The sequence below is a fragment of the Centrocercus urophasianus genome, unplaced genomic scaffold, assembly GCF_019232065.1.
Source record: "Centrocercus urophasianus isolate 14NV4802_14NV808 unplaced genomic scaffold, USGS_Curo_1.0 seq_1245, whole genome shotgun sequence".
Lineage (NCBI taxonomy): Eukaryota > Metazoa > Chordata > Aves > Galliformes > Phasianidae > Centrocercus > Centrocercus urophasianus.
In genome coordinates this window covers 2,512-28,403 of record NW_024884415.1, presented here as the reverse complement: position 1 = coordinate 28,403, position 25,892 = coordinate 2,512, and the positions used below count along the sequence as shown (strand labels likewise).

General features: G+C 49.3%; 2 protein-coding genes across 3 annotated transcripts; one reads left to right on the top strand and one right to left on the bottom strand.

Moving 5' to 3' along the window:
* Positions 1 to 6,455: 6,455 nt before the first annotated feature.
* Positions 6,456 to 9,136, top strand: RPL36 (ribosomal protein L36). 2 transcript variants are annotated; one of them, XM_042811266.1, is made up of 4 exons: positions 6,456 to 6,493; positions 6,675 to 6,769; positions 8,312 to 8,446; positions 9,007 to 9,136. In XM_042811266.1, the coding sequence occupies exons 2-4, from the start codon at positions 6,677 to 6,679 to the stop codon at positions 9,094 to 9,096; spliced, it is 318 nt and encodes a 105-aa protein (XP_042667200.1). In that variant the 5' UTR covers positions 6,456 to 6,493; positions 6,675 to 6,676; the 3' UTR covers positions 9,097 to 9,136. The 2 variants fall into 2 exon arrangements, with proteins under 2 accessions (XP_042667200.1, XP_042667201.1); XM_042811267.1 differs by having other exon boundaries at positions 6,457 to 6,539.
* A 1,477-nt stretch (positions 9,137 to 10,613) lies between these two features.
* LONP1 (lon peptidase 1, mitochondrial) lies at positions 10,614 to 25,479 on the bottom strand. Its single transcript, XM_042811268.1, has 18 exons — positions 25,368 to 25,479; positions 24,030 to 24,118; positions 23,556 to 23,675; positions 21,161 to 21,389; positions 20,592 to 20,653; positions 19,952 to 20,081; positions 19,537 to 19,620; positions 18,663 to 18,883; positions 17,551 to 17,689; positions 16,496 to 16,674; positions 15,684 to 15,771; positions 14,783 to 14,905; positions 14,321 to 14,437; positions 13,897 to 14,037; positions 13,648 to 13,813; positions 12,366 to 12,574; positions 11,509 to 11,673; positions 10,614 to 10,984 (listed from the first exon to the last, which is right to left on the bottom strand). Exons 1-18 carry the CDS (start codon positions 25,470 to 25,472, stop codon positions 10,820 to 10,822), a joined length of 2,532 nt encoding a protein of 843 aa, XP_042667202.1. The 5' UTR covers positions 25,473 to 25,479; the 3' UTR covers positions 10,614 to 10,819.
* Between the last annotated feature and the right edge of the window lie 413 nt (positions 25,480 to 25,892).

The window sequence follows — 25,892 nt, the reverse complement described above, 5'->3', positions numbered from 1 at the left end:
TCTTTTGAGGAGTGGGACAGAGTGCTGTGCTGGAGCTTAGCTGCCCAGTGCTGTGAAACCCCACACAGTGCAGCCACGGAGTGCTTGTTTTGCCCACTGAAAGGATGGGAGACATCATGCAGAGGGAACTGCAGGCATGGATGTCACTACTCAGTGGGTAAGGCCAGGAGTGGGCAATTTCACAGCTGGGCCTGCTCTAATTGAAGCCCTGAGCTCCCCCGAGTGCAAAAGATTATCACTCTGTGGAATCCAGAGAAACAACTGGTGAGTTTAAAGTGCTGAGCTTCCCAGTCTGCCGACAGCTAATAAATAATATGCATTCTCTAGCTGGCAGTTCTTCCCATGCCCCAGGCAAGTTCTCCCTCTGCATATCTGAAAGTGCATCCGGAAAGACTTCCAGCCGTGCTCACCAGCACAGTGACCACAACCCAAGGCACTCACCTCAGGCATAATCCCCCCACAGAGCCCCCGTGCACACTTTGCTTCTGGTGCCTGCTGAGGCCTGAGCAGCTGGTCTGTGAGAGCGATCTGCCTGAAAGCCCCACGCAGCATGAGCAACCTCTGCCTGGCTTCAGTGAGGTTCATCTGGGCTGTGCTGGACAACAAAGAAACAGGTGATAGACTTCATCATGCAACTGTTAAATAGAAATCACTGCCTACCTACTACACCCCTCCTACTAAGCAAATACGTTTTGAATGGTAAATCACCCAGTGGTTCTGGTTCAGCAGCCACCGCACCCAGTGTCCCAGCGGTGGGGTCTGCAGAGGTAGAGAGCACCTCCATCTGCCTCTGGCAAGGAGCTGGGACTCCTTCCAGTGCAGCAGATGGGCACCTGGAGCGGTGCTCAGAAAGCCTCCGGGCATCTTGGCTGCATGACCAGAAAGCAGGACTTCCAGAGGGAGAAAATCCTGTCTGAAAAGCCTACATTTGTGCAGGCTATCTATGGGTGCTGTGACTGCTCACCTGTTTGCCCTTGCTCTGTCCTTGCACAAATCTCATGAATTCAGTTTACTTTTTCATTCAGTTTTTCTGTACCCTGCACACCTCTCTTTTGATGTTGACAGCAGCAGCACTCTGCCCATACCAAGTACTTCGTGACCAACTTTCCTGTTCATTCTTGTCAAAATACCTTCTGATGTAAAATCAACAGCAATATTTGCTTTCTACAGGACTCTCCCATTGGTGTACATACAAGGAAGGACCAACACCTCCTTGGTGGGTGGAAAACCTCATTACTCTTCCTTCTCCTGATGGTACAGCCTTGAGTACCACCTTGCAATCCTTACTTGGCAGGTGGACCTTCTCCTGTAAGAATTCCCTTTGGGAAGGCATTGCTCTTTGCAGTCCCCTCATTTTACCCATCTCTTGCATCATTCTTCTTGCTTTTCTGGCTTCTCCTGACCTGAGGACAAGTGGGAAGCTGTATTGCACAATCACTGTTGCCTCTGAAGTTCAACAGCCCTCTCCACCTCTCCACTCCCTCCTTCTTGTCTTTCACCTCTAAGCCAGCACTTACCACTTTATCCATCTTTTCCTCACTCCGTCTTTCCTACCTCCTCCATGCTGGGTACCTGCTCTCTGCCCAGCACGAGGTCACAAAGTGTGCCTTGGACTCTTCAGTTGTCCACAACCTCCAGGGATACAGCGTGGGCAAGTAAACGTTAGAACTTACAGCTGCCCGGTGGTGTACAATGCAAGCAGACAGCACAGCTTTCTGCTCCTCTGCACTGGGGTCACTAGAGAAATGAAGGGGTGCCCTGTGCTGGAGCCCTTCTTGCCCTGCCTGGCCCACCTGGCTTGCAGATGGATAGGAGAAGCCCGAGGCCTTGGCACACACCGACCATTGGGCTGAGCTCAGCTGGCATCCTGAGCTGCCCCAAGGGTCAATGCAGCCTGCTGCCCCACTCTTCTTTGTGCCTGCAGAGATACCTGAACAACCCTGCAAGGAAGGGGCCATGGGTTCATCCCTGTGCAAGTCATTCATATTCATATGGCATTCAGCCTCTGCAAAACATCGGACATCTTCTAAAAGTTAACAGTGACGCAAATGGTTGTTGCATTCTGACTGAAATGGCTAATTCTGAGGGAAATCCCAGGGGCTGGAAATGGCCTTTCCTTCCTGATAAGGGTGAAACCTTTCCATCCCCAGCAGCAGAGGTAAATAGGAAGATAAGTCACTGGTCCCACTGAAAGCTGTGCTGGCATGAGGGAGAAGCAGCACGTGATCTGCCAGTACAGCAGCTGCAGGGGAACCGAGGTCCTCCTCTATGTGATTTCCTACAAGAAAGAATCTGTGTCCCTCTGAGCAATATCTTTTACCTAAGCTTAGCCTTTTCACTTGGAAGTGAGGAGCAGCTTGTAAGGAAAACCAAAACTCAGACACCTATAATTGCAGAAATGGATCAAAACCAAAGGCATCCCATGGCATAGTAGCAGATTTAGTATCAGCCTGTCTTGAAAAACTCCTGTTCAGCCCTGGAAGAGTTAAGTCATTGCCTCCATTGCCTCTGCCCGAAATGGCAGCTGCAGATGGTTCCTTTGCTCTGACAGGGGCAGCATTTGTGCTGGCCAGGTGGAGAGCAGCCATCCCTCAGCACAAGCTCCAAGGAACAGATAGGGGTTGTTCTCCAGCTTTTCCTGGAGCAGGTGGGCTCAGGAACAGATGCTGGTGTGGGTCAGCTCGGGCAACAGTTCTAGCACTGTGCCTCTGCTGTGAAAGGCTCTAACAGAAAGAAGCCTTTGCATGAGGCTCAGCGCTAGAAATACACCTCGCCTTCTCCATCCCTCACTGTTACATATAGCAATAGGAGAACTGCTGCAGGGTCATCTGCCCTTCCTCCCTTCTGGGGGATATTGTCTGGATCTCACTTTATTTACCAAAAGCAGAGTTTTCTTTAACTTCTGTTCAAACTGCTTCAGCTGCAAGAATCAAAAGCCGATGTAAAAATTGCTGTATGATATGCAAAGCAGTGCTTTGTATAAGGTGTGCTTAAATCTAACTAATAAAGCACCACCAAAGAAAGTGTTCAGAGTTAATGATTGACCCACAATAGGACAGTGCTTTGCAAGAGGGATGGCAAACAGCTCAGTGACTGCTTGGTGGGAGCCAGCCAGAGGTCAGCCTGGGTTGGGACTGATGCAACGCGTTCCTGTGTGCTGAGGTATGCACAGAAAACACTACAGAGGAGATAGGCAAAGTGTCCGAAGACCCTGGAGTTGTTCCAGCGCAGGAGGGCTGTTTTTATTAAAACATAGAGCAGTGCAGGCTCCCACTGGCCTTCACTCCCAAAGCCCTCGGTGAAGCTCTGATCAGCCCCGGTGCACATCAGGATCCTCTCCACCTTCAGCATCTCACCAACAGAAGCTGCCCTGACCCCTTCCTCAGCTCTCAGAATAGCACAGCAGAGAACTGATGGCAGCTGTACAACATGCTGCAGCAGTGCCAGCACAGCGCGGTGTGTCTGCAGCAGGGGCACAGGCAGGAGTTTCAGTGTCTGACAGCCGCTGTCACTTGTTAGGGGGCACAGAGATGTTATCACTGCTGCTGTGCCCACATCCTCTTTTCAGAGCTTGGTGTGTAGGTGCATCCCGAACTGTGATGATGAATCCTGTGTACGGATTTTTGCTGGTTACATTTGTGAGTAACTGTTTCCTGGAAACACTGCAGTTCTGTCACTTGGGGGAACACCCTGTGTTGCATATGGGGTTGAGCTGCAACATACCAGCACAGGGCAGACCTCAGCCCAGAGCCTTGCAGAAGTGAATGCAGCTTTCAGGGGTCTGAGGTCCAGAAGGGATTGCCAGGAGTGCAGGGGGGAGGCAGGACTTCCCAAAGAGACCACAGCAGTGAGAACAGCAAGGTCTCAGCTCATAGGGGAGGCATCAGGCTGCCTGTGTGGATCGTGCTGAAGCTAGCAAACACTCCAGTTTAGAGAGGGCATGAAAGAAGACATTGGTAAGTACAGGCCCATCAGTCTCACTTCTTTTCCTGATAAGATGATGGAGAAAATGTTGCTGAAAGTTACTGAAAAATACTTAAGGACAATGTGGTCATTGGTCCCAGCCACACATGTTCATGAGGGGAAAGGTCCTGTTTAACAACTGAATTTCCTTTTCTGACAAGGTTGCTCAAGCAGTTCAGTAAGCTTTCAATACCGTTTCTCACAGTATCATTCAGGACAAAATGTCCAGCATACAGCTACACAAAACCATAATGTGATGGGTGAGCCCTTGGCTGATGAGTTGGGCCCAAAAGGGTTGTAGTAAAAGATTGGGCTTCGTTTTCGCAGAATCGTAGAATCACAGAATCGCAGGGGTTGGAAGGGACCTCCAGAGATCATCGAGTCCAACCTCGATGATTTTAAGGCTCGTTCTCTTAAGTTTTCCTAAATGACTCAGCTAAAGGACTTGATGGTGTTTTGAGCATGTTTGCTGAAGATACTAAATTGGGAAGAGCTGTTGACTCTGTTGAGAGTAGAGAGGCCTTGCAGAGGAATCTAGAGAAATGAGAGATCTGGGTGATTGCCAACAGTGTGAAATTCAACAAGAGCTGCCATGAAGTTGGCAGCCATTGATGTACTTGCAGACTGGGGGACGAGAGGCTGGAGATCAGATCTGCTGAAAGGGATTTTGGGTTCTTGGTGGACAGCAAGTTGAACGTGAGTCAGCAGTGTGCCCTGGCAGCCAGGAAGGCCAGCTGTACTCGGGTGCATCAAGAATGGCGCTGCTGGGCAAAGGAGGGGATTGTCCTGTTCTACACTGCACTGCCTTGGGTACTGTGTGCAGATTTGGGCACCACTGTACAAAAGACACACAACTATCCAAGAGTATCCATCTTGTTTGATCCCACAGAGCTGTAGATGTTTTCTCAAGAACATCCTGTCTATGGGTACAAAAGCCTGGGAGAACCTATTGGTGTAGACCAAAGCACGAAAGGCACTGAGTCAGCCTTATCCATATTAGTCCTATTTAGCATGGAGGCCACATTTTCCTTCCTTATTCTTTGATAAGGCTGAGTCATGTGAAAAAGGCCTTACAGAGCACAAAAGACAGTCATATATAAGAAAAGGAATTAGTCATCCCAGAGTCATTGGGACCTTTACCAGCTCTAAAAAGGAGATTCAGAAATAGCTGAATGAAGAGGCCCCCAAACTCCCCCCTTTAATTAACTCTCCGTGCTCTTTGCCCTGTTACGTTATAAAATAGGGAAAGTGTGTACTCACCTCATGGAACTTTGCTTACAACAGCTCTGAGTAATAGGGCAAAGAGCACGGAGAATTAATTAAAGGGGGAAATTCTGCTGAGATGCAAACCATTTGCAAGTGCTGGAAATATGGGAGAAGGTGTTTACCTCTCATGGAATGGGAGAAAGTAAAAAACAGCTCATTGTGTTGAACATGTCACACAAATCTCATGTTTTGTCAACTTGTTGCATCTCTCATGGGATCTTCAGACTTCAGGCTCAGATTCAGGCTGCAGCTTTCTTAGGGCACTTTCATGGCAGGGGTGGCCCCTGAATAGTTCCCTTCTGGTCTGCTTGGTGCCCCCACCCTCTACCTCTTTTGGAGGTGCAAATCAGTTCCCATGCGATGGCCACCAAAGTAGACAGCAATCTCAAATCAGTTTGATGCTGTTTCTTGCAAATGCTCCATGATTTCCATAGCACAGCTTCTGCTGCAGTAGCTGTGGACTCAGGCAATGCTCTGCAATGCCAGCAGTCTCCCAGAGGCTGCTCTGGAGCTCCAACTACAAAAAGACACTGCATGCATTTTGCTGATGGCATAAACAGGAGTGCAACCCTTCTTTGGTTCCTATGCTTTTATTTGGTATTTCAGACATTTAGAAAGCAATCTAGTGAGATCAACGGTGTTCTCTAAGCTTAAGTCACACCCCTCTCTATGGGATCCAGTGCTTTATCTGTAAGGAGAGGTCTGGTCTGGAGACGGTGTCTGGATGCAGGACTCGAGTGGATGCTGAGTGTGAGGACAGCCCTAAACTGGAGGAGCTGCTGACTCCCTCAGTGGCAGAGAGGCCTTGCAGAGACCTTGACACACGGCAGGGCTGGGCAATCCCCAGCAGCGTGAAGTGCAGCCAGAGCAAGGGCCGAATCCTGCCCCTGGGTGTGCAGCCCTGCCGCGGCTACGGGCGGGGGATGAGAGGCCGGACAGCAGCCTGCAGAACGGGACCTGGGGTTCTGGTCGGGTCTGAGGCAGCAGCGTGCCCTGGAGCCCGAAGGCCCCACCACGGCCCCACCAACCCGCCGGCAACGCCCGCCTGTAGCTCGGCGCCAGCACCGCTCGGCATCGCTATCAGCGGCGCTATCAGCGGCGGTATCGTTCTGCCGCCAGGCGGCCGCCCAGCGCCCCACCCCGGCTCGTCTCTATGGTCCCGCCAGGGATAGAGCGCCCTCTAGGGCCGGACCGGAAGTTCCGCTGTCTCAGCACGTCGCGCGCGCTCCTTCTTTCCGGTGCGGCGCCGGCGGTGCGGCTGCAGGTTGGTGCTGGTTGGAGCCCCCGGGATCCGCGGCCATCTGCGGCCGGTGAGGGCCGGGGCCGCGATCCGCGCCCGTGGGGGTCGGGCCGGGGCCCGCAGCGAGGCGGGGATCGGGGCCCGCAGCGGGGGCGGGCCGGGCCGGGCCGGGCCGCGACGCAGCGTTGACCGCTCTCTCCCGCAGACATGGCGATCCGCTACCCTATGGCCGTCGGCCTCAACAAGGGCTACAAGGTGACGAAGAACGTGTCTAAGCCGAGGCACTGCCGCCGCCGAGGGGTGAGTGCGGGTTCGGCGCTTCGCCGAGGGTTGGGGCGCAGCTGGGCCCGGCCCGGTGGTCGCGGGTGCAGATACGCGGGAGAGGCCATTGGCGGCAGTGAGGGTTGCGGGCTGCAAAGTGCCGAGCGGCATCGAGCTGCGAGGGTAGAGAGCAGTGGGAAACGGGCAGGAAACTGCGATGGGATGGAGAGAGGCAGGGAGGGGTGCTGGTAGGCGTGGAGGGGCTGTGTAGATTATGGCGAGGATGAAATCCATGGGTGTAGGTGTCGAGTGAGAGCAGAATTAGCAGTGTAGCGCCCTGTAATGGAAGGATAAGATGGATACGTGTACATTACAGCTTAAATGTGGGCAGCAAAATAGAAAACGTGCTGGGGGACTTTGGAAGGCCTTCCTGGCACCGTGCTTTAGGTAATGACAACAGGTGCTTTCCAGGTTAATAACCACTAATGGGACTTACTGAGCGAGGCTCACTAAATGTGTGTGCTGATGGGAGAAATTGTTTGCAGCTTCTGTCACCTGTTCACAAAACGCCATGTTGTGTTGGAGATGTGCAGCAGTGCACCCCTGCATTTCCTATGGCCCTGTTTTTTGATACAAATGGTGGTGCCTGCAGATGTCCAACATCTCAGGTGCTGTTCAGAGAAAGCAGAGTAGCACATCTCTCTGGAGCACCTCTCTATGAAAGGCTGAGGGAACTGGGCTCGTTCAGCTTGGAGAAGGTTCTGGGGAGACTTCATTGTGGCCTTCCAGTATTTGAAGGGAGCTTATAAACAGGAGGGGGAATGGCTGTTTGTGAGGGTGGATGGTGATATGATGAGGGGGAACGGCCTTAAACTGAGACAGGGGAGGTTTAGGTTGGATGTGAGGAGGAAGTTTTTCAGCCAGTGGGTGGTGAGGCACTGGAACAGGTTGCCCAAGGAGGCTGTGGATGCCCCATCCCTGCAGGCATTCAAGGCCAGGCTGGATGTGGCTCTGGGCAGCCTGGGCTGCTGGTTGGCGACCTGCACACAGCAGGGGTTGGAACTGATGATCTTTGTGGTCCTTTTCAGTCCAGGCCGTTCTGTGATGATTCTGTGATCTCACCAGTGCTGCCCAGCACATCCTGCAGCCTTCCTGCCCTGAGTTGTGCTCGGAGCAGAGCTGCTCTGGGGGCTTTAGCCCAGTAGAAGTTCTGCCCTTCTACTTCACTGCATACTTCTATTTCTAATTCCTTAATTGCAGATTGGTGCACACACATCATACATCAGCATTCTGATATTTTTTTTTTCCCCAAACTTGCATGTGTGGCTTTAAATTTGCACATCACAGGGGTTGGAAAGGACCTCGAGGGATCATTGAGTCCAACCCCCTGCAAAGCAGCTCCCCCCGACAGGCCGCACAGGTCAGCATCCAGTCAGGTCTTCGTGTCTCCACAGCCCACTAGTTCAGAGCCCTGCAGAGCACGTGGAAGGGCTGTGTTGTTGGCAGGGGTGGCTCTGGCACACTGGCTGTTTTTCTGCTTATGTTGATTGTGAATGTTGTTTTTCTTTCCCCTTCCAACAGCGCCTGACCAAACACACCAAGTTTGTGCGAGACATGATCAGGGAGGTCTGCGGCTTCGCGCCCTACGAACGACGTGCTATGGAACTGCTGAAAGTCTCCAAAGATAAACGTGCTCTGAAGTTCATCAAGAAACGGGTGGGTCAAGCTGATGTTTGAATGAGGCTGTCAGAAACTCTTTGGTTGAGCTGCCAGTTTTCTGTCCTCTGCTCTATTATCTATTATCTCGAGGTCTGCTCTGTTATTTTTTTTACAGTTGCTAGGGCAGTTAGTGTCTGACCTGAGGGAGGGTGGGAGAGAGGGAGATGGACTTAGATACTGGATTTGGAGAGACACTTTGAGGTCCTGAGTTCAGACTTCCATTGCTCTTCTTGCATTACTTGTGAACTGATGCTGGGAAAGGTAGAGCGATGCTGGCAGAGGCTGGGGGCCATTAACCAGCTGACTTGAAAGAGAGCTCACTGGAGGCAGCCCTGATGGCTGGGAACATTCTCTGCCTTTCCCCCCAAGAACAGAGTAGAAACACTACTGAAGCATCACTTGAAGCAGCTCCTTCTGGCCAGCTGAGATTGCTGGGCTTCAAATCTATGCTGGGGCAGTACTGTCTCATTTGCTTCTCAAGTGAATGCCTGAAGCCAACCAGCTGCTTTTCTCTGCTTTGCTGGGCGCTGCTGACCGTGCTGCTCTGCTCTCTGCAGGTTGGCACTCACATTCGGGCCAAGCGAAAGCGGGAAGAACTCAGCAATGTCCTGGCAGCCATGAGGAAAGCTGCTGCAAAGAAGGATTGAGTTGTACGGCCTGGAGCTCAATAAAGCCCTTTCTGATAAACGAAGTGTAATGGCTCAGTGCTTTACCTGCTTCAGGCCGTAGGGTTGGGCGGCTCCTGGGGATGCTGAGGGGTTTTGCTGACAATCCCTAAAATACAGCAATCCAGAATTTGCATCGCTCTTTTATTCCCTTCTTCTGCCCATTCTTACCAAGTGGAATTTCTGCTCTTTTTAACATTCCTTCCTTGTGCCTGTAGGTAGCAGGAGGGCTTCTCTGTTCATAGTTCTGCCTCAGAATTGGTGCAAGAGGAGGAGAAAGTTCTGGAGGGCAGAACAAGCAAGTTCATCAGTACTGCTGAGAGAGAGAGGGAATGGCTGCTGCAAGTGGTGGGCAGCTGCTGCCTGCCTCCTGCCACTCCTGTAGCAAAGACAAACAAATCTGCTTTATCTTCACGCTTGCACCCAAATCATCAGAGACACAATGCTGCCCCCACTCCCTGCTTTGGCGACAGAACTTTGCAAAGTACAGAGCCTACTTTTTCTAGCACAGCGCAGCACTCTGCATCAGGAATTAGGGCAACACCAAAACAAACCCAAACTGGCAGGGGTTAGAGCTGTGCCTTGCCAGTCCTGGGAGCTGCAAGGTCAATAAAAAAGCCTGTGTGCATCTGTCCCCCAGGGCTGTTGTGGTGTTTGCAAACATCCCAGGACAGCAGCAGGCTGACCAGGGGGTTCATCTGCTCTGGGACATCCCTTCCCCCTCATTTCATCTTGGAGTTGCTCCTGCTCACACCCCACTGAGACAAAATGTGATCCAAACTGAACTGCCTTTCTCAAAACCCAGTCTCTGCCCATTCAGCAGCACGTTTTCAAATCAGGAGAGAAACGCAGTCGCTAAAAGCTGCTTGAATTTCAGCAGGAAAATTCTTATTTCCTACTAGAGCCCACCTAGCTGAAAGATGGGACAGGACAGTGCAGTTCTTCCAGCGGAAGGAATACATTTCAAATGCTCCTTGGAATTTCTCTTCCTCTATTTAATAAGTCCTACTCAAACTCAGTTTCTCTAAAGCTCACCCTAAGGTGAAGCGCTCAAACTCTCAAGCCCAAGCCTGTGTTTATTGACATACACAACAGACACACACATTTCATTCCTTTTTTCACTCTGAACATAATTCAGCTGCTGCGGTGAAGAGTCAACAGTGGTGTGCAGAACTCACTGCTGGTACTGAGCAGGCTGCTCTTGTGTCCCAGTGTGCTCCCTTTAAGCTTAGAGTTACGGCTTATGCTGGGAGATCCATGTCCCTCCACCACACAGTGTGCTAGCTCTGCTTCTGTGTCCCACGAGAGTTCCAGCATTCCCCACCAAGGCAGGGAGATGTTCCAGGGAACTCCTCATCCGCCAGTACAGTGTTCACTTGTGTTCATACTCCTTGAAGCAGATGTTTGGTGTGCAGTGAAATAACTATAAAATCTCCTTGGAGTGTAAGAGGCTGAAGTAGCTCTGCTGCTGGTGGCTGATAACATGCACATTCCTCTGGTAAAATCTCACAACTTCATTTTATTGGAAATACTTAAGTTGGATCGTAATTCAGTATTAAAGGGGGAGAAATACATCATTCGACCAAAGCCCTCGCTCAGTTCAGCAGCTGCGCAGCAGCAATAGCTCCGTGTCCCACGTCAGGATCAGCCCATGTCAGGCAGAGCACTGAGGGACAAACCTCCCTCCAGCCCCAGGTGTTGGGCATCATCCTGCAGCCGAATCCTGTTTTGGAAACGCTATATCGAATACCTCCTTGTAGTGCTCAACAAAATGCACTTCCAGTCCTTCTGTGATGAATCCAGCAAGGTCATAATAATCCTTTTTATTCTCTGACGGCAAAATGATGCAGGTAACACCTGCCCTCTTCGCCTATGGGGAGAAAGAAAGTTATGTTGTCTGTGTGTTCAGTCCTAGAAATCCATCAGTCCACTAGGAACAGAGATTCCTTCCCATTTTGGAAAAGGAGCAAGCACTCTGGTTCAGGAGCACCATCTGGCTTTACCCTCCTACAGAAAGCAGTCAGGGCCTTGCAGCCATGCAGCTCCCCCAGCCCCAAGGCGCCCTGGAGCAGCTGCATGGACTGCAAGCTTTGTTAGCAGAACAGTGACAGCACACCTGGGGCTGCTGTGCCGATTCGTAATGTTTTACAGAGAAAAAGCTCACAGTGATGAAATGCAATTCCAAGTTCTAAATCCCCTCCATTCTAGAACAGAAAAATCCAGCAAGCAGCCTCGGTTTTCACCTCCTTCCTCACGCCTGGAGACACCAGCAAGATGCCCACTCCCACCAGCAGGTTTCTCCACATTACTGCCTCTCTCTGCCACTCCAGGAGCAAAACCCGCTGTGCCCGGCCCCCAAGACAAACATGGGCCTCTGCCCACATGAGCTCTTACTGCAATGGTCTTCTCCTTGATTCCACCCACAGGAAGAATTTTCCCAGTTAAGGACACCTCTCCAGTCATGGCCACGTTCTGCCTCACTGGGCAATCCATGGCCAGTGACAGCAGTGCTGTTACTATGGTACATCCTGCACTTGGTCCATCCTTTGGTGTTGCTCCCTGACAAAAAAATAAAAAATAATTAAAAAAAATATTTTCAACCCATTTGCAGACCAGCAAAACTAGACAATACCTTTGTCCACTGCTGTTTTAACACAGCAGCAATTTCTGGGGGTCTTGCACTTAACTGCACAAAGGTTCTGGGGAAAGTACTGTTTGAAATGGCACATGCAGTGACACCGTGCCACTCCTCATCTTATTCACAACAATAAACTGAGCCTACAGCTTGATCTCTGGCCTGATGCATCTGTGATATTCGTCAAGCTCAGGATTTTGAATAACTGATTTAAGCAAAAAATGAGCATCAATACCTTGACATTTTTTGTTGGCCTAAGCCAACCATGGGAACAAGAAGCAGTATTTCAAGGGCAGATAAAGAATCACAAAGTAGTGGAGAGCAATACTGAAAACAAGGCAGAAAATACTGCTCAGTTTACCCAGCAAAACCTCAGTTAGTGACAGATTGCATGGATCTGAGGTCAAACAGATCTCTGAGAAGAAACAAACAGCTATGGGAGAGGAACAGAGGCAGAGAAAACATCTACTGCTTTCTGATCCTCCAAGAAACCAATCATCAGGTAACAACAACCAGGTTCCCATTGCGTTGGAAGAAGCAACGGGGAAAACGTGGACTACATTAAAGTGTGACAGGCAAGCAGCCGTGCATGTCTCTGACTTCCCCATCAGATCACCTCTGGGACGTGCAAGTGGATGTGGGACGACATGAGAAAGTCATTGTTGGGCTCCTTCTGCATCAGAAAGGCTCTTGCAAACGTGTAAGCAATTTTGGCACTCTCCTTCATTACGTCCCCCAGCTGCCCTGTCACATCCAGGGACCCATCCTTGCCCTCCTTGTCTTTGGGTCGCTTCAGGGATGTTTCAACAAACAGAGTGGAACCTCCTGAGAAAGAGAAGAAAAACAACATCCTGAGAAAGGTTAAAGAAAATCAAAGCAGGTGGCTTTGGTGAAGCAGACACTGTGAGAGGAATTTGAAGTCAAGGCTTTCTAATGAGAACTGTTGAGGAAAGAGCAATTGAGAGCTGTTCCCCAAATCCCTTCAGAAAGCTTAGCTAGAAATCTCAACAGGACTGCACTGATGGTCCCCATTCACTGCTCCTTCAAACCTCACAATCACCCATAGACACAGCCCATATTTAGTGGAAGCAATCTTTGTAGGCACTTCCTGGCTGTAAGACATGCTCACACCACACCTGTCAGCTCTACTTCCCAGTGCATCTGTTTACCTTCTCCACTGTACAATTATTTCCTTTCTAACCACTTCCAGGACTTCAATCCCACCCAAAGCCAATTAAACACACAGGGAACACATCTGGACGTCTAATCCTTTAACGTGTGCTGTAAGTCTCCTCAGTGGTGCACACAGGACCCCAAATAAGCAGGGGAGCAGTCCAGTGAAGCGTAACTACTGCCTTCGCTCACTCCAAGTCAGTGCTGGAATGCCTGCATCTGCCCTTGGCACCGAAAGCCATGGTGACACATCACTGGAGAGATACAGCACAGCTGAGGCACGCTGCAAGTCAGAACAGCACCTCCTTCTTCTAAGGTTTGGTCCTTGCTCTTAGCAAAGCTTATGCTTTTAATCACTGCCACTGTAATGGATGTGGCTCACATGGGTACAGCACACGAAGAGAAGTCACAATCAGCCTGGGCTAATTAAAAAAGGCTCTTATCTTCAGGAAAATGGAAGTCAGAATCTAAAAAGCCCCAGAAGTTACTATTGCTAATGGCAGAAGAGCTTCACTGGATTTGGTTAGAGAAATTCAAACAAAACGACTAGACTGAGTTTTTGACAGTGACATGAAGATGGAGACACACATTTGAGTTTTCCAGCCAGCATTTATCTTTCAGGACCTGCAGCCTCACTCCAACGTAGAAGATCAACAAATTCCCTGGTAACACGATTAACCCTCAGGTCACTGTGTCACTGCACGCTGTGCCTGCACAACTCTTACCCATAGCTGTCCAAGCCAAACCCATCACCACGCCTGGAGGAGTGGTTTCATACATTCGATCCACGGTGAAGATGGGCTTTCCTACAAAGTCCTGCAGGTTTTCAGGTGTCACCTGGACCATCTCTGCTTCTCCACTCACAATTTTATAGGCTGATTTTCTCAGTACCTGTATGAGACAGGGATTTGTTTCTGCAGAAAGAGCTTAGAATGCTGAAGCAAAGAGGTCACGGTTACACAGCTCTGCCTCACCTTCTCCACTTGTTTCTGTAGATTCCTCACCCCACTCTCTCTGCAGTACTGCTTGATGAGAACAGTCAACACATCTGATGTGATTTTGGCTTTGTTTTCATCCAGACCGCACAGAACTCGTGCCTGAGGGACCAGGTACCTCTGAAAGAGAACATGCACACATCCTTCTGTCCATTTGTGGAGAAAAGCCTAATGGCTCCAATTTCCCACCTTTGTTCTGCCATGAGCTCAATGCCATTCTCTAGAGTTCACTGCCTCTCTATTATAGAATGCTGGAATTGTTTCAAATTAGGGGATCTCTGTCCATCATACCACATGCCTCCTATCAGTTGATATGGTTGGATGTAAATACATAAGCTTGACATTGCCAAAACCATTTTATCAGATGGAATTCACAGCACATCACTGAAGCAGTTCCTCTCACCTCTGCAATTGCAAGCTTCTCTTCTGCGACGTATCCTGACACATTGATGACTTCCATCCTGTCCCGCAGCGGCTCTGGAATGGTTTCTGTTACATTGGCAGTACAAATAAAAAGCACCTGGAAGCACAAGATCCTATGAGGTGACCTGCTGCTTTACTCCAAGCACTGCTCCCTCACTGCTGTGTTTCTCTGGCTGATGGGCTGGAGCAGGATCTGAAGGTTTGGAGCAAGGTTATTTTCTCTGTGAAGTCTAGTTTTTATTGCAGACAAAGCTTTGGGTTCTAGAACTATGTGTGTAAAGGCAGCCAAATACAAAAGTCAGATAGCAGCAGAAACCACAGCAACTCTGCCTGTCACTATGAAAAACAGACTCCTGACTTTTCTTGCTGCCACGTGCAGATCTGTGCATTGACATACACTCATACCCTGCAGCTCCACAGCACTGCAGAAGAGAGGAAATACCTTTGATAAGTCCACAGGGACATCAAGGTAATGATCCAAGAAGTTGGAGTTCTGTTCTGGGTCCAGCAGCTCCAGCAGGGCTGAGGATGGATCCCCCTGATATCCTCTTCCTATCTTATCCACCTGCAGGAGACGAGATTTAAAGTCAGAAGTTTCTCATGGCAGCAGGTTCCCACGCAAGCACTGTTTAAGGGCTCCATCTCAAAACCTTCACGTGCTTATGAACAGCCACCACCATTCCACCAGTTCTCTGTGGGTTCCCCCAGTTCGCCTCCGCCACAGGCAGGAGCACTCAATGCACTGACAAGGCTCAGGGCTTGAACAGCAGGGCAGACAACTGCTGCTTAATCCTCTGTTCCATTCCCAGGCCATCTGCTGTTGGTCTTTCCCAGCCATGGCACACAATGAAGCCACAGAAGCTTCTGGTCTGCCCTAAAGCCCTGCTGTTACACCCTGTCCTTACTTGCTTTGGTGCAAAGCAGTAGGATGGAAGACCTGGCTCCTACCTATTCTCAAAGCAGACCTAAACTTGACTGTAAGCATCTTAATTCTTATAGTATTGTTTCAGACTTGCTGAGAGAGTGACACATTTAATATCACATGTACAATAGTGGTGGGGAACATGAGAGCTACTGAATTCTCTGGCTGTGATCCTCATGAATCTAATAGTTGCAATGGAAGAGGAAAGGAACGACTGAAATGTAAAAGCTGAGGTCTGTTATAGGAAGAGAAAACAAATGTCCGAAGCATCTCTGTAACCCAAACATTACAGCCCAGCACAGTTGAACACCCCCACCAAATCTGTGACTTTTAGGACCATCACTGCTGCATCTTTCAGCTGCAGGAGCCAGTAGTTGCCAAGCAGGTTTTTAACAGCAAAACCAAAAAGAGCAGACATCACCTCGTCAATCAGTATCAGGGGATTCTCTGTCTTGGTCTTCTTCAGGCACTGGATGATTTTTCCTGGCATTGCTCCAACGTACGTCCTCCTGTTTTACCAGAGACTGCATTTAGGGGGGAACTGTGAAGTACAGCATAGACCAGCAACACCCGCAGGTGATGGAACAGGCTTATCCTGCTGGGAAAGATGTTCAAAATCTGTCTACCAAAGCATTCTCCATTGCCACGAGAAGCACTGAGACCCATCTACTCTGTTTTTTGTAGAGAGCAGCCTTGAATTTTGGCAGAATACTCCTGAACCTGCAGCTTTCAGCTTTAGTTTTATCCTCTTTTAAGGCAGAGAGAAGCAAAAGGTGAGGCTGGGCACAGAGAGCATTGAACAGCAACTTGTTGGTTTGGGTTAAAGAACCATTACAGTGCATTTTCTTGTTCCAAAGATTTCCTCCCTCCTGATCCTTCAGAAACCTGGCCTCAGTTACACCTGAACACACAGAAATCACCATGTTCAAGCTGTTCCTATCCTCAAGTGCTGGCATTTGTAGACAAACATGACTCTGGCATCTAAGCCTGATGCCTTTGAGAAGCTCACACAACTTTCCAAAGCTCTCCTGTAAGAACACACAAGAACCAACTGCAGTTCGAGGCAGGAACACGATCACAACAAATCCCTCCCTTTGCATTAACTTTCTCCTCTTCCTGCATCCAAACCCTTTCAGCAGGAGCTGGCAGAACAGAGAATTAAATCACACGCACTGTTCAAATTCAGTCATGCTCCCATTTGCACAACTTTAACACAAATCCAAGCATGCTGACCTGTGTCCCTTGATTTCTGCCACGTCGGTCATCCCTCCAACGCTGAAGCGGAAATACTCTCTGTTCAGGGCTCTGGCAATGGAGCGGGCAATGCTGGTTTTGCCAACCCCAGGGGGGCCATAAAAGCACAAGATCTTCCCCTGGGTAGACCCACGCAGCTGGCTGACTGCTATGAATTCCTGCACAGCAAAGGAAGCACCAAAAATGAACAGGAATACAGCAGCAACACAAAAACATATCTGTTATCGGGTCAAGCAGTGCTTCCAAAATGAGCATCCTACACAAAATAGTTCCTCAAAAGAGCTGGGGAGGGCAGGGGAAGATGCTGAGGTTACTGGTAGGACTCTGCCACTGCATGGAATTACTCTATTAGTAATCAAAGCCACAGACCTGCATGATGCAACTCAGTGCACTTCTGTCAGGCTAGTCAGCATGAACATTGCAGGAACTGATGAGCAACGTGCTGGTCTGCCACTCCAAAGAGTATTTATCATTTAAAATAATGAATCAGATAGTGAGATTAAGTCCCTGCTGTTGGGTACTGCTGGGGGAAAGTTACCCCAGAATTCCCCTGAGAGAAAAAGCATTTCACTGCCTTTATCTTTCTCTCCAGATCAGAGCAAAACAATTTAATAAAAGCAACATTCTAGGATGCCTAAGAATGTACACCAACAATTCACTGTTGGCTAACACTCCTCCCCTGCTCAACTGAGGGTTGGTGTGCTCTGGGAAGGCAGGAGCTTTGCCTGTCACGATGAACCTCTTCAGGAACTTCTCAGTGCACTGACCAAAATCCTGGCAGTGCTTCCCTGGGATATTTATTCATTTCCTCAGCATTTAAGTAACAAAATGAATACGCTGTCATTCAAAACCAGAACGTGACTTTCACTGCCAATAGCAATTAAACACATTAACTTATCACCAGAACGTGCCTGCAGCTTTTTGTGATTTGTGATCTAACGAAAATTAACGGAGAGCTGCGAGCTGAAACGTAACCAAACCACCCGATGTTGGGCTGAGTTTGAAGCTGTGCCCTCTGCCTACTCCCACCTTACCAGAATTCGCTTTTTGACGTCATCCATCCCATAGTGATCCTCCTCCAGAACTGCTTGGGCTCTGCTCAGCTCCAGGTTCTCCTCACTGCATTTACCCCATGGGATGGATGTCAGCCAGTCCAAGTAGTTCCGTGTAACGCTGACAGAAACAAACAAAGTGATTCAGCAACAAACCCATGCCTTCCTCCACTGTCTTCCAAAACAATTTCACCCCTCAAAAAGCGGAGGATGAATCAGACTCATAAAAGGCAGATGATGAAAATACCCGTTACCTGGGCAGGCATTGCTAGCCTGTAACTGCAGTCTTCAATCCCTTGCCCCTTTCCCAAAGAATGCAAACTTTTGTCTCAGAACACCAAAATATGTGAGCAAGAACCTTGGCCTGGGTGGTGATTTTCTTCTGTTGAACTCCCTCAGCAGCTTACTCCCTTTTGATTCCATCATTCAGGAGACAAAAGTTGTCAGTCTGCCACAATAACCCCACATTATCATATTATAACCAGAACAGTCACAGTAAATGCTGCATGAAAATCCTATTTGTAGTGAAGCAAAAAGGGCTTGAAAGATCTGTTAACCACCAGGTGAACAGCAATGCTGGAATTAGACCTGAAAAAGTAATACCAGCTTTGTGTGCAGCTTTGGTGTTTTCCTGCCAAATATTTTTGTTGCAAACCTGCACTGGTGACCGTGCTGACTGCTCAGTGCAAAGCAGATGCACCTCAACAGATATGAATGTTCAAAGCAATTTCAGTTTCTGACACACAGATGATGTGACAGAAGATAAAAGCTGCTCTTTTGCAGCTCCAGCCCTGCCCCAGCACTACAGGAGCTGAGTTTTGCTTCTCTTCTCCTGCATCTCACGAAAACATCTGAGGAGAGAGAAGAGCAACACTTAAGGGCGGCAGGAATCACTGCACTTTTCATGAGGAGAAAGGAATGGCACAGCACTTCTGTGCAGCTTTAGGCTGCAAGGAAGGAGCGCAATTACGACACATCCAGAGAAAGCAGCTAAGACAGAAAAGAGAAAAACTCCCTGGGTAAGAGCTTAACAGAACTGGGCTGGTTGCTCTTATTCTCCTAACTAACCTGACAGGACACAGCCGCGCACTCACTTGAATTCTGAGGAGTGATTATCCAGCAAGCTCAATTTGTTCAGCTCCTCCTCAATCACATCCATCACGTGCTTTGGCACCACCAGCTCCTTCAGCCGCTCACGGAATTTTTCTTCTATTGCATCCTTGTCCTCTTTCTCCAGACCCAGCTCCTTCTTAATGATCTTCAGTTGCTCCTGGAGAAGGTACTTGCGATGCGTCTGCTTGATTTTCTCTTCAACCTAAGCACAGCAACAAGCACTGTGACTGTCCTGCTCCTGGCACCATGCAATAAACATCAAATGCTTTCCAGCACTTCTGAGTTTTTGGAGGCTGAAAATACAGCAGGGATCTTCAGCAGCATCTAAAGGAACGGCCGCTTGTTGTGCCACTTCCAATCTCACTGTGCTCATTTTATTCTCACAGCATCTACACCAAACTCAGAGTTTCATCTTTCCAATCCACATCATCCCAGCTTGTCCAAAAGAAAACCAAAGACCATGACTACAGCCTTGCTGAAGTCAGTGTAAAAGTACTTGCTGTTCTCCCTTTGTCCTCTAGGCCTTCTCATAAGAGAAGAAAATCAAGTAGGACAAGCACAGTATGCTCTCCAAAAACCCCTTTTGCTTCTCTACATCACCTCCCTCCTTTGCCTGCAGGGCTTCCAGGAGGAAGCAGATTCAATAGCAGATCCTGTATTACTTTTCCAAACGAGCACGAAAATTAAGTTTCCAATTGCAGAGGAGTATCAAGTTATTAACTGCATCAATGTCATTCCTTCAGTGTGCACCATGGTCTTGTTTTAAAATTCTCCACTGGCAGTGCTAAGTACTGTACTATTAAGAGATGGACATGCTATAAATGTGTGTAAGATATACCTGACTTGAAAGCTTACCTCCCTTCCAAGACGTTGCTGCAGTTTGCTCAGCTCATATTCCTTCTTTAGAAGGGAAAGGGCTTTGTAAAGCCGTTTGGGAATCTGGAAATGACAGATGCAAAATGAGTTGTCAGACACTGCATTCATGTCAACTCCCTGCCCCACAGCACCTGCAGGTGTAGAAAGACCAACTCAGCAACATGCAACCACAGTGCAAGAGACAACTGTCACAAAGACACAGAGCATCCAGACCCTCCCTGAAAGCAGATTATTACTTACTCCCTGTATCCTTCAGCAGGAATCTCTGAGCTGATATTAACCTACCACCAAATGTAGCACAGGAGCCCACTCTGTACTGAGGCTGCCAGAGAAATTATGACAAATGAAAGGCACACTTCTGCTAGTACAGCATGAGTTGAAAGCTTCATCTTACACTGGTTTCTTCCAAGATGTCTTGAAGTTCGTGTGACTCTGCCCCTGTCAGTGCTGCACCCATGTCACTCAGATAGATGGGGTTATCTACCACACGCTGTCCAGCTTGCATCATCTGAAGTACAGATTCCCTGGAAAAAATGGTGATAAAACCCAAAATGTTCAGTAAATTCTTGCGTTCATAAAGGAGTAGCCTTGTTGAGTTATCTAAAGAGGAAATGAAATGCAACTCTGCTTCATAGCAAAACAGCTTTCAAAAGTCTGACTAAAGCTGTGTTCAGTGACAAATACACACCTTGACAAAAGCAATGGTCACTGATAAATACAGCTATGAATGTGAAATGTTCACAATCTGTGACCCGCCTTGCTGAGCCTCACGTCCACAACACGTGCATAAGGCTGCAGCACTTACTGCAGTGAGCTCCCCTCACACCCACACCATCTGCTCCACGTCCTGCTCTCCTTACAGATATTAAAGCTTTGCATAAGGTTTTCAAAACTTTCCAACAGCAGATGCTAACTCCCAAACCAAATTCTGGGCAGCAATTCAGTGAGTGTCTCCTTTTTGTTACAGCAAAAGGCCAAGGGGAACAGAAATCTTAGGGTCCTCCATCCCCAGAGCACACATGGGAAACACAGACCTGTACAAAGGGTTCAAGGCAATGATGTCCCGGATTGTTTTGACAATTTCTGCAGTCAGAGCCTGTAAGAACAAGAAAGATTTGATGAATACAAACACAACATTCCCCAACTTCCCCATTCTGGGAGCCCAGACAGGCAGCCCCTGGCCACTCATCTCCAGTGCTGTGCTGAAATGCTGCTCGTGCTGCACAGTTACTCCTCCTAGGAGGCAAGAAGACAACGCAGGAGGGGCAGAATTTCTCCATGCACAACATGTATCCTGTGCTCGGACACAAGATGCAGTCAGGCTGACCGCTCAGATCACCATGGGGCAAAGACTTAACTTGACATAGGTTATCACACAGACTTCAGCACAGCTCAGTCTCTTCAGCTGGCAATTTTTGGAAGTGATTGGTTCTAAGGAATTGAGCCATTCTGAGGAGAACTCACTGTTTTCATAAAATTCCCTAAGAGAAGAAGGAACTGTTTTCCAAAGCCTGAAGTCTGAGCTTCATTTTAGAACTCTTCAGCAAGCAACACAGATGCCATCCACAGGGCAGGTCAAGGCTGGTATGCTCAATTCACTTACTTTCACCTCCTCTGTGATCTGAAAATCTTCATGAACCACATTCTCTACTTCCACCATGAGAACCTCCTGCGACGAAGCAGCCACAGGATCCAGCACCACCTCCACAGCTTGCTCCTTTGCTCCAGGCTCCTCCTCAGCCTCTTTCTTAGGGCGCTTCTGTTTCCTTCTCACCTTCTGTTTGCCCTCAGGCTCCTCAGGCTCCACCTCCAGCTGCCGGTTTATTCGGATTCTGAAAGCCAAAGGAAACCAAACACAATCAGTTCTCCTTTGCCTCTATGTGACTTCAGCTTCAGCCTGGAAAGCCTTTTGTTTTGAGCTGAAATGCCAATATTTGACAATGGTGACTAATTGATAATAGACACTTCTGTAAGATTTAATTTTTGGTTCACTCTGTTAAAATAAGGTGTCACTTAGCAAAACCATAACACTCGAGTGGTAAATACCAGTGGGTCTTATTAAATAAGTTTACAACAAGTGAGCAGAAATATACAAAAATTAACCAGCCACAAAAATAGCTGCTTCTGTTTCTGCTCTGCAGGTTCGGTCTAACAAGGTTCCTTAATAAAAGTAGGAGGAGCTGGAAAAGTCACAGGAAGACTGAAGGAAAAGGGGCACTTGAAAGAAAGAAGGAAGGGAAGAGGAATCTCCTTCCCAGATTGTAGCTCTTCCATTTCCTTCCTCAAGTTCTTGTAAGTCATTCAAGTAGGAAAGCAAAGAGCTCCAGGATTAAAAAAATCACCTGAAATGTTCTCTTTAACTCCCACTGATAGGACAGAACTGGCTTTATCTCAGCCCAAATTACCACAAAACTGCTCTGTTTGGCTGCTGAATGGTTTTTCACCTCATGAAGCTTAAGGACAACTGCTCACTCTGAACAACACCTTTATCTGTCACATAGTCCTGATAATCAGAGGTTACTACGTTTTATGAGAGCCTGCTCTGCTAAACGACTCGAGCACAAGAAAAAGCCATTCGTCTGTAATACTGAAGGCTTTTCAGAATCTCCAGTGCAGTTCTGCATTGGGATGAAGGTGGTGGACACCTTTTCCCCTCTGCCACCTTGCTGCTGCTATGCCCTTCCACAGGTCAGCACAAGCACAGGCTGAACAGCTGCACAGCAGGGACTCATCTCCATCACCAGCTCTACTGCTCAGATCAGCTGCCGAACTGCAAAGCCAGGATCAAAACCATTAACAAACCCACAGCTAAATCACCTGGTGAACAAATACACACCGACGAAGCTCTGGATCGCAGACTGAAACATCACAGCACACAGACAGGACGATTAATAAGGTATCACTGTGAGTGTGGCTGCTCAGACTGCTGGCTTTCTATACGAACCTACGATCTGAAGGGGAATCCCACCCCCTCCTGTTCTTCTTGAAAAGCTGCTTCACTCCTTCACCTTCATTCTGAACATCCTGTTCTGCTTTTTCACTCTTCTGACTCTTAACAATCAATCCTTTGCTTTAAACCACACCTGCTGCAGTACCAACCTTAATTCTAAACTCCCTGTGTATCATGAAACCTTTCCATACCTAGACATTCAAAATTCTACCATCCACTCTATTTCCTACATGATGATACTGGAAGAGATCAAACCAACAGTGTATCCTATAGCAATTAACTACTAAGCCCTAAAAGGGAAGGGCTAGATGCACGGCCTTATACCTTCCAAACAAAATCCATTTCCCTGTTAATATTTTTAAACTTCCTTGAATTTTGCCTCTTATACCAACAGCCTCATGTCAGACATCTAAAACACAGAGCACGACCCATAGCTCTCCAGACTGGGACCAAAATCTCACCCTCTTCCTGGCAAGCTCAGGCAAACTCAGCTCTGAGAAGCACCACCTATTTTTTGCTGTCCAGATAAAAACAGAACTGGTGCAGCAAAGCAAGAGGGAAAAAAAAAAGCAAAGCTTCAAAGCAGCACACAGCCCAAAATCAGTTACCTGAGGCTGTTAGAGCTGCTGTTCCACACTGTCTCATCTCAAAACACTTAGCACAGACAGCCAAACCTACAGCCCCGTGCGTAATCCTGTTTCACTCAATCCACTTCCAGGACAATCACAATTACAGTTCTGGACCACTTTTTTCTTTTTTCTTCTCCCTTTTTTCCTGCTGTATTTTCCAAAGAAACTGATGAACCTCAGAACAACAAATACTTGCTTGCATCACCTAATGGCTTATGGGAGAATGATGTGTGCTAGCTCTTCATTTTTGGGGTGAAACTGCCTCGCCCTGCAAGAGCACAGAGAATGAGCAGCATCAGAACACAGTGCAGTAACAAAAGCTTGTCACGCAGGAGCTGCACATGAAACACGTGGTGACAGTGACAGAGGGAGGTGTGCTTCTCCAGTCCTTCCAGTGCCTCCAGCCCCAGCTTCAGTACCTCCGGTGCCCCATGACGATCATGCGCAGTTTGTCTCCCAGGTCCTGCATCTCGTGGATCTGTACAAATGTTCCCATCTGGTAGATTTCGTTCAGATCCTCCACCACATCCGATTCATTGCTATCGAGGAAGAAAAAAACACAAGATATAAAGAAACTTGAGAAAGAGTGGGTTAATGTCAACAAAGGAAAAAAAGCAATTGGTTGCAGAACTTTGACCTGCATTCGGAAGCAAGGATTTCACACTGTCCTCACGGTTAGGCAGCCCCTCTGCACATCCCTGCATGCTCAGCCCCTCCCAGACAGCAGCAGCCTTTCCAGCAACAAAATGCTGGTGGCAATGGATGCTGTGCTAAGAGGAGGTCTAAGCATGGTTACTGGAATGCTATGACAGGCAAGGAATCTCAGAGCACAGCCTCTAGTGTAAAGGCACAAAAACATCTCACTGCCATAAAGATGAAGAGAAACAACTTACTTATCATCCTTCTTAAGGAAAACACCAGCGTAAGGCTGGGCAAGACGAACCTTCCTCCTCAGCAGCTCAACAAGCTTCTTATTTTTCACCTAGAACAAGAAGCACAGTCAGGTAAGGATTTTCCTTCAGCTTTGCACCCTCAGCACACCAAACCACGCATGGTGGAACCCTCTGAACTATGAAGTCTAATCTTTCTTCTGATCTTGCCTACATTAAAAGACAGCAACATAAAAATGGAAGAATATTAGAAGACACTAACACTGAATATTTAAGAAGTCGCTGTGTTGTGAGTTTTTGATTAACATAGCAGAGGTAACACACTGCCAAGCAGTGCAGCACAGAACTGGGGATGTTTTAGGTGTGGGGCTGTGGGGGGGACAGCATTGGGACAGCTGATTCATGCTGGCCAAGGGGATATCCCATCCCACCTGATGTCACACTGAATTACAGAACCAGGGGATGTTCAGAAAATGTTTGTGTTCCCAATAAACAAGGCGAGCCCTGCTGTCCTGAAGCAAAGGATCCCGTTGTGCTTTGCTTGTGCACGCAGCTCTGGCTTTACACATTCAGCTCTCTTCAGCTCAAGCCATGAGCTCTCACACTTTGACTTCCAGCCCCCTCCTGCACCCAGCACAGGGAGTGGAGAGCAGCTTAGAAGTGCTGAGATCACAGAGCATTGATATCAACCATTTCCATACAGAAGTTCTGCAGGACTGCAAACCTAATGATTCCAATACAAAAACTTGTGCATTCCCTGCTCTCTAAGCTTCACTATGAGGTGCTCAGCCTTTCTGTTTGCCTATCAGTTCCTGAAGAAGCAGAGCCAACAGTGCCAGTGCTGCCTGTATGGTGGCTCTGGTCAGAGGTGGCACAGGCTGCAGTGATGTGGTGGATGTTCTGTTCCTGGAGACTCTCAAGGCCAGGCTGGATCAGGCCCTGGGCAGCCTGTCAGAGCTGCGGTGTCCCCATGCACTGCAGGGCAGTGGGGTGAGATGGCCTTTAAAGGTCCCTTCCAACCCTAAGGATCCGTGACGAGCAACTGGCGGCCAACGTGGAGAAGCGTAGTTAGAAAAGCTGGCGGAGAGAGCGCTCCCCTGAGAAACCCCTCGAACGAATCCACGTTCTCAGACGGCCAAACGCTCCGTCTGGCATTGCAGCGTCAGCCCCGCTCAGTCAATGGACGGAGCCACGAGCAGCGCGGTGCGGCGCGGTGGGACGGGTGATCCTCCGACCCGAACCGCCCCGCGGCCCAAAGCGATCGGCCCAACGCCGAGCCCGCAGCAGAAGCGACCGGCAAACAACCGGGGGACGCCGGGCCGCCCCGCAGCCCCCGCCCACCTCGATGATCTTGATGAAACGCGGGAACACGGGGTTGCGCGTCACGGCGATGAGCGGCACGTTGGGGAAATGCTCGGGCACCATCAGCGGCGTCAGCGCCGTCATCACCGGGCCGCTCCCGCCGGGGTCCGCCCCGCCGCCGCCGCCCTCCTCGCCCCCTCCGCCGCTTTCCAGCCCGTCGCTCCCCGCAAAACCGCCGGAGCTCCACCGCTGCCACCGCGGGGCGGTGCTGAGGGCGGCACGGGGCGGCGGCGCGGGGCCCGGCGGGACCGCGGGGCTGACGGAGGAGGCGGCCGCCGGGAGACGGCGCCGCGCGGAGCCCAGCAGGAACGGCCGCCAGCGCCCGCACAGCCGCAAGCAGCGCGCGGCCGCCATGCTGCCGGCGGGAGATAACCGCTTCCGGTTCGCGCCGCGCAGGCGCCAGGCGAAGCCGCGGCGCGGGGAGCGTGGGGCGGCGCACGTCTGCGGGAGCTTGAGGGTAGGGCCTTCAGTTCGAATCCCGGCGCTGCCCGGTGCTGTGGAAGA

Bases quoted from the DNA above. Each gene is read 5' to 3' on its own strand.
- RPL36 (XM_042811266.1), top strand. From the start codon at position 6,677: ATGGCGATCCGCTACCCTATGGCCGTCGGCCTCAACAAGGGCTACAAG. The intron at 6,770-8,311 runs GTGAGTGCGGGT...CCCTTCCAACAG, and splicing joins GGCACTGCCGCCGCCGAGGG to CGCCTGACCAAACACACCAA. The intron at 8,447-9,006 runs GTGGGTCAAGCT...TGCTCTCTGCAG, and splicing joins TGAAGTTCATCAAGAAACGG to GTTGGCACTCACATTCGGGC.
- LONP1 (XM_042811268.1), bottom strand. From the start codon at position 25,472: ATGACGGCGCTGACGCCGCTGATGGTGCCCGAGCATTTCCCCAACGTG. The intron at 24,119-25,367 runs GTGGGCGGGGGC...TTCTTGTTCTAG, and splicing joins GTTTCATCAAGATCATCGAG to GTGAAAAATAAGAAGCTTGT. The intron at 14,038-14,320 runs GTGAGAGGAACT...GTTCTCTTTCAG, and splicing joins AGAAGCTTGCAATTGCAGAG to AGGTACCTGGTCCCTCAGGC.